This window comes from Antrostomus carolinensis, unplaced genomic scaffold (assembly GCF_000700745.2).
Source record: "Antrostomus carolinensis isolate BGI_N321 unplaced genomic scaffold, ASM70074v2 scaffold9751, whole genome shotgun sequence".
In the NCBI taxonomy this organism is placed as follows: Eukaryota; Metazoa; Chordata; class Aves; order Caprimulgiformes; family Caprimulgidae; genus Antrostomus; species Antrostomus carolinensis.
The window spans coordinates 2054-8995 of NW_010296435.1; the positions used below are offsets into that span (position 1 = coordinate 2054).

Genomic DNA, 6942 nt, shown 5'->3' on the forward strand with positions numbered 1-6942 from the left:
CTTTTCTAAGCACAGACACTGAGGTAGGAGTTTGTTTAGCATTTGGAGAAGTGTGGTGCTTGTGAATGAGGTCTTACCTTCTTATACGAAGGAGCTTGCGTGACAGCGTGGTGAGGTGTAAGAGGTCTGATTAAGGCTGTGTTAATAATCCCTGTGTAGTCACTAAAGAGAGTTGGCTGCTATTTAGGAAATCAGGGATGGTGGAACTGCATTCCAGACAACTTAGATACCAACTGTGGGAAGACCCTGAAGAGTCTTGTTTATTACAAGACTGATAAATGTGTTGTTTATGTGAGTTTTACACTACACAGATTTCTTCTGAAGGGTTGTTAGGTGTACAGGTGCTTCAAATAATGAAAAAACCCCTCCAACCTTTGTTTACTTTATAAATTGTAACTTGTTCTTCTGAAACAATTGCTTAAAATATTCCTCAAGGTTTTACCTGCTTTGTGCTAGTAAAATAGCTGGGCTGACTGATGTTATAAATTCTGAATAACCCAATGTTTGATACCTGCTTAATCAAAAGGCACAAAGTACGTTATCAAAGTTCAGGACATGAGTTCAAAGGCTTGCCACGTAAAGTCAGTGGCAGATACTTTGGGCTACTAATCATATGCAAATACAAAGAGGCTGGAGGAGGAAAGGGTTGGTTGATCTCAATTACTAAGATCATAGATTCACTTGGGTATTTGCACACCTTGATCAGGCCAGTAAGTTGTGAGAAGATGTGTTCGCTTACAGGTGACGTGTCAAAATTAACTTGCAAATAATTAAACTTTTGAGGGAGGTGACATAGTTGACTGTTTGGGCTGGGGGAAGGTGGAAAAGGAAAGGAGGGAGCTAGATGAGTTTGAGTGGTTGATGGTGGTTGGTGATATGAGTTCCATGGAAGAATTTATTGCATGAATTTATTTTTAGGTAAACCACTTGCATGAATTTATTTTTAGGCTTTACCTCCTTCTGCAAGGTGCTGCTGGGTCTCACCTCTTTTAGCTAAACCTGTGCTACATCTCAAATAAACCCCTGAATTATTCTAAAACCCCTGTATATTTCTTTTTTTTATTAATCAGAAATCTTTACAGGTTCTGTTCTCAAATCTCACACCTTTTTCCTCTTTTGGGGGGCAGGGTCTTACCTTCACTAACATTCCTTTAGACCGTGTCAGTGGGAGCTCTGTAAGAAGCAGAACCAGTGAACACATTTCCAGTTGTTTTCCCAGAGGTTGTGCTCACCTGCTCTCTCTTAAGGTTGGAGTCACTGTATCAATATTTATTTCTGTTAAAATTTGAGTCACCACATCAGCCTTTCTCTCTGTTAAAATTTGAGTGACTGCATCAGCCTTTCTCTCTGTTGGGGATTACCTTTCTTTTATATACATTTGCCTATTTTCACAAAACCAAAAGGCACATAAAATATCTATCCCACTTGCACTTACAGCTTGGTTGGGGAAGCCTCATTTCCTCAGGCAGCAGAACTAAAAATTCCCTGGCAAGTAGGTTTAAAAAAAACCATAAATAAATCAAACTATATGGATGAATACAGCGGTGATGGTCTGATTGTACATTACAGCAGGTGTATTCTCCAAAGAAGGAGCATTGACTCATTTCTCTGGTGAAATCTGACATTTAATTTGGAAGTCTGCCTGATGGTGACTGATACCAGATCTTTCCACAGGAGAACAGAGAATCTTCTCTGATGGGCAGCTGATATTTAGTGAAAGCTTTATGCCCTGAAGCGTAACAGTTTGTGTCTCTTGGAAAGTTGTATATACCTTTGTATGTACAGGTGATGTTATCCCTAGTGATTAATATATACACATCATTTAAGATATAAATCTGAAACTCTTGCTGTTAGTGGCATAGTGAGTTGAATAATTTTATAGGCTAAATATTTTTTAGAAAATGTCTTTAGTTTCTTAGTTTGGTGCTTTTCCATTGTCCTGGTCATCTTCTGGCTGTTTCTGAAAGCTAAACGAGTGTTCACTGTGTTGCCTCTGTGGTGTTTGTCAAATGGGATATTTTGGAATTATACTTCATCAGGATTTCCAACTATTGACCATAAAACTGTGCTGTTCTGAGCAACCACACTGAAAAGTTGACTGTTAAAGTGAATATTTCTCATTATTGGCAGTTTTTTGTTTTCATCTCACCTTTATGTTAAAGTTGAAGCAGCTTTCTGCACCGTTTCTTCCGTGGCTGCTAGCACAACACTTTGAAGCTTGATGTAGTGTTTCAAGTTGACATGTGATAATCCTGATTATTGTAGAAATTCTTTTTGATGCGTGGCAAAATGAAGTTAGTGAGCTTAGTTTGATTTTACAACTCAAGTGGCTGCTAGAGAAGAGCTATGAGAGAGAGAGTGGAGAAAAATTAGTGTCTAATTCTTCTTTAATCTCCATTGTAGAAGTTCAAAATACTGCTTTTTAAGTGATGTGTGATCTTCTGTAGTTTTAATTTCTTTTTCTAAGGAGCAAGTTATGTGCAATTTATTATTCTTTCTGTCAATTCCTCTGACAACTGTTAGTTGCTTTAACATGCTGGCACCTCGCAGCCACCTTTGCCAAAGGAGTAGTTCCTACAGACTGTGTGGAAATGATTCCTGTGGAGCAGAAACAAGACTCTCTTAGTGCTGCTCATGGTAGGAACTCAACTCTATTAGACATTAGAGCAACTCTACAGGCAAGAGAGCTTCTGAATGTCTGAACTAGCAGAGGCTTTGCTCACTCACCTTCTGAGACAAGAAAAACACTTGATGATGAGACACATATTTCAAAGAAACTGTGAGCATCATGATGAGTTGTTTGATACAGGGCTGTTTAAAGCAGTCATTCCCTGTATCAAAAGTTTCAGTTCACAGTGTGATTTCTTTTTTTTCCCCCTAATGCTTCATTTATGTATTTTGCCTGAAGCAGAGTAAATGCCTTTTTATTTAATTTTTTTTTTTTTCTTTCTTGTTTTGTTTGTGATAATCACTCAAAGTTTGCTAATTTAGAGCTGCTCTTTTACAGGAAGCTATGATAACTTTAAAACAATGATTGGGGCATCAGAAATACTTTGAATATCATTTCGTAGGGTCTTTGAACACATCTAGGTATTGATATATTTGGAAAAAAAAAGGAGAATTATTTGTTTTCCTTTAGACAAAATACTTTATAGATTATGTTTACCTGCTACATGGGAGATTTTACATTGTAAATATACATAATATACATACTGGTCATTCTTTTGTTTTCTAAAACATTCATTTTGATTATCTTTCAGAGATTATGTGAGCTGCTGCATTAGTCTTCTGATTAGTCATCTTGCACTGAAGACTGATGGTATGTCTGAAGGACAGATCTCTTGTGTGTTCTGAATGTACCAGGTAAATACCAATAATAACTTTTCATGAGAGATTATGACTTGTTAAAGAGAGAGAATTTGAGAGAGGACAACTTTTATTCTATATTTATTCCTAGTTGTTTCTTTTTATAAAGAGTCTGACAGTCTGTAGCCTAAAATTTATCAAACTGGAAGGGGGTAGGTTTAGATGAGACATCAGGAAGAAATTCTTTGGTGTGAGGGTGGTCAGACACTGGAACAGGTTGCCCAGAGAAGCTGTGGCTGCTCCTCCCTGGAAGTGTTGAAGGCCAGGTTGGATGAGGCTTTGAGCAACCTGGTCTAGTGGAAGGTGTCCCTGCTGATGGCAGGGGGGTTGGAACTGGATGAGCTTTAAGGTCCCTTCCAACCCAAACCATTCTGTGATTCTATGAGAACTGGACAACTGCAACACTAATGTCACTGTTTGCAAGACCAGTGAAGATGCAGTGTGTCAGGGGGAGTTAGCTGGTTTCCACAAATACCTTTAAGAACTTTACTCAGCCTTTCTGATGTGTGAGGTAAAGCAGAAGGAGGGAAAATAGTGATATTTTTCAGGTAGATAATTCCCCTGTCAAATTCCCTGCCCCACTTTTTTGTCTGAGAGAAGCAGAAAATGACCTTTGAGAGGAGTTTGATTGTCTTTCCATGGCAGTGGCGTTACAAGAGACGTTCAGTAGCAGTGGTGAATAAACTCTTACCTTGACATATTCCTGACTGGAATATTGGATTGTGAGTAACTAATATCACATCCCTTAATGGACCATTAACCTAATTGAATATTTCATTTTCAGGTTGTCCTCATGAGTGCTCCAGTGGAGAATGTCTATGATCTTCTTCGCCTGTGTGGTGCGGGTGAGGGACGGACTTCCCCTCTCAGCTTCCACAGATTTTCATTTCAACCAGGACTTTCTGGAATGCAGAAAGAGATTAAAGGCGTTATCCTCGATTCTGGCACAGTATCCAAGTCGAGGCACAGCAAAAGGACGTGACCTTAGCATACAGTAAGTTCCTGCTTTTTCTTTTTGGTTGTTTTTTTTGTCTCTACTTTTTGAAATGATTGAGCTGGGATATATTCTGTAGCACCTAACTCCAGTCTGAAGTCCATGCCTGTCTATTTTCAAGTCTTGCTGATGCCTTCTCTCAGACCCCTACAGTGCTGATTCTGGCTTGCACAGAACTGCCCTGACTCTCTCCTACCTATTGCCCACTCCATTTTTCTGAATACCAGCAGAGTTCAAGTCTCTAGAAGCTCTGATGAGTATGTCTGGAGGAGGCCTGAAGCATACTGACACTAGCCAGTATGGAGAAATTACAAATCTTTGCTTTTATTTATTGGAGAAGGATCTGCTAGTTTTTATTTTAAGAAACTTGAGAAGAAACTTCTTTCCAGTGAGGGTGACAGAGCACTGGAACAGGCTGCCCAGGGAGGGTGTGGAGTCTCCTTCTCTGGAGACATTCAAAACCTGCCTGGACACCTTCCTGTGTGATCTCATTTAGGTTCCTGCTCCGGCTGGGGGATTGGACTGGATGATCTTTTGAGGTCCCTTCCAATCCCCAACATTCTGTGATTCTGTCAAATTAAGGTTTCATTCAGAGATGAGAATTTTCATTTAATGTTGATTTTAGTTTAGTTCTAAAAATTAGTTTTGGCTTGTGATTGCATTTCTGGTTAGCAAATATAAGAAAACTTAAAGTGACCCTGAGCTAAAATCTATAATTCTAAAACTAAGTATCCATTTGTGGGGAAGTGGTTGGAGGAAGATACATGAACTTACACTGAATCAATTGGAAAAGCAGAGATTAGCATTTTAATTCCTTTTCCCTCAAAGTGAACTTGTGCCCTTTAGTGCTAACGTGTTCCACTGCTTTTAATCTTCTGTAGTCTCTCCAGAAGTAGCTATGCATCTGGCTCTGAAATGAGAAGAGAGCAAACAGCTACATGGCAAAAAGGCTATAAATTATGGGCAACTTGGAAAAGGTGATTTTACACGTTAAAGGAATTTAATTCAGTTGATGGGTAACTCCAGGTTTGCTTTATTGAAAACTCAGAGTTGGGCCATCACCTCAGTAGGTGGCAAAGGCATTGCAAAAATCAAACTATATATATCCTAAATTTAACATTATACAATAGATATTCTTCTCAAAGTTCTTGGTGTTTTCCCATGAACCCTTGGTTCTAAATTTCTCATTAAAAGTCCACAGTGGTCTTCAAACGCAGCTGATTCTTCTTGTCTCATCTCAGTGATTCTTCAGAAGTTGCAGCCCCGCTGGTCCCACTCTGGTCACTGTATTCACTGATCTTCTTGAATCATCTTCCTGTCTGCTCACCTTTGCACTTCTAAGGAAAACTTCCATAATGACATTTCACTTCTGTCTATTTTAAAATCTGTAATCTTTCACAATTCCCTTACTCCAAGTTAATCACTTCTCCTCTATAATTGCTGTGTCTCTAAATTCTATTATTCTTGTTGATTCAACTGGATTGTGTTTAAACCAACCATGGAGAGGGCTGTACAAAGGACAGAATGAGAAACAGCATGGTTGCATGGTTTGTAAGAATTATTGTGTCCAGTTCTGGAGCCCAAGAAGAGAACACAACACAAGAAAGACATGGACCAGTTAGAATGAGTCCAGAGGAGGCCACAAGGATGATGCGAGGGCTGGAGCAGCTCTGCTGTGAGGACAGGCTGAGAGAGTTGGGGCTGCTCAGCCTGGAGAAGAGAAGGCTCCAGGGAGACCTTCTAGTGGCCTCCCAGTACCTGAAGGGGCTCCAGGAAGGCTGGGGAGGGACTTTGGCCAAGGACAGGGAGTGACAGAACAAGGGGGGATGGCTTGAAAGTGGGAGAGGGGAGATTGAGCTGAGATGTGAGGAAGAAATTCTTTGGTGTGAGGGTGGTGAGCCAGTGTCCCAGGTTGGCCAGAGAAGCTGTGTCTGCTCCTCCCTGGAAGTGTTTAAGGCCAGGCTGGATGAGGCTTTGAGCAACCTGGTCTAGTGGAAGGTGTCCCTGCTGATGGCAGGGGGGGGTTGGAACTGGATGATCTTTAAGGTCCCTTCCAACCCAAACCAGTCTGGGATTCTTATTCTATTATTTCTTAGCACCTGTTTATAATTTTTATCTCAACCATAATACCTCTGTTAATCAATATCATTTTACCTATAAGCATTTTCTTAGAGAGTCTTTCCATTTTACAATCCCCTCCTTATGTTTTTCCCCACACTCCTACGATCTTATTTACTTATAATTCCACATTTCTCTCTCTATTTTCTGAGCAACAAAACAACAGCAATTTATACAAAATTGAAACAGAACAATCACACAGACTGTAATCATTAGTACTGTTAGTCCTGTAATTTGACTTGAAACTTAACCAGAGCAACCACTATATATAATTGGAACGGGCATGATGTTGATCTTCAGCTGTGAGCTGAGGCCAGAAGGAATTTAGGGAACTGACCCAGTGTAAGCTAATGAAGAGAAAGACTTGGGAGTGGTGGTGAGTGAGAAGCTGAACACGAGCAGACAATGTGCGCTGGCAGCACATTGTGTCCTGGGCTGCACCCAGAGCAGCGTGGGCAGCAGGT

The 6942-nt window shown here is 40.2% G+C and overlaps 1 protein-coding gene across 1 annotated transcript in view; it reads left to right on the forward strand.

Moving 5' to 3' along the window:
• Nucleotides 1–563: 563 nt before the first annotated feature.
• The window catches only part of SEC22C (SEC22 homolog C, vesicle trafficking protein), a 21117-nt gene continuing 14738 nt past the window's right edge, over nucleotides 564–6942 (forward strand). The window contains exons 1-3 of the mRNA XM_010178301.2: nucleotides 564–645; nucleotides 3261–3363; nucleotides 4151–4360. Of these exons, the coding sequence (XP_010176603.1) occupies nucleotides 4179–4360 (182 nt within the window). The 5' untranslated portion in view covers nucleotides 564–645; nucleotides 3261–3363; nucleotides 4151–4178. The remainder of the gene's footprint in view (nucleotides 646–3260; nucleotides 3364–4150; nucleotides 4361–6942) is intronic.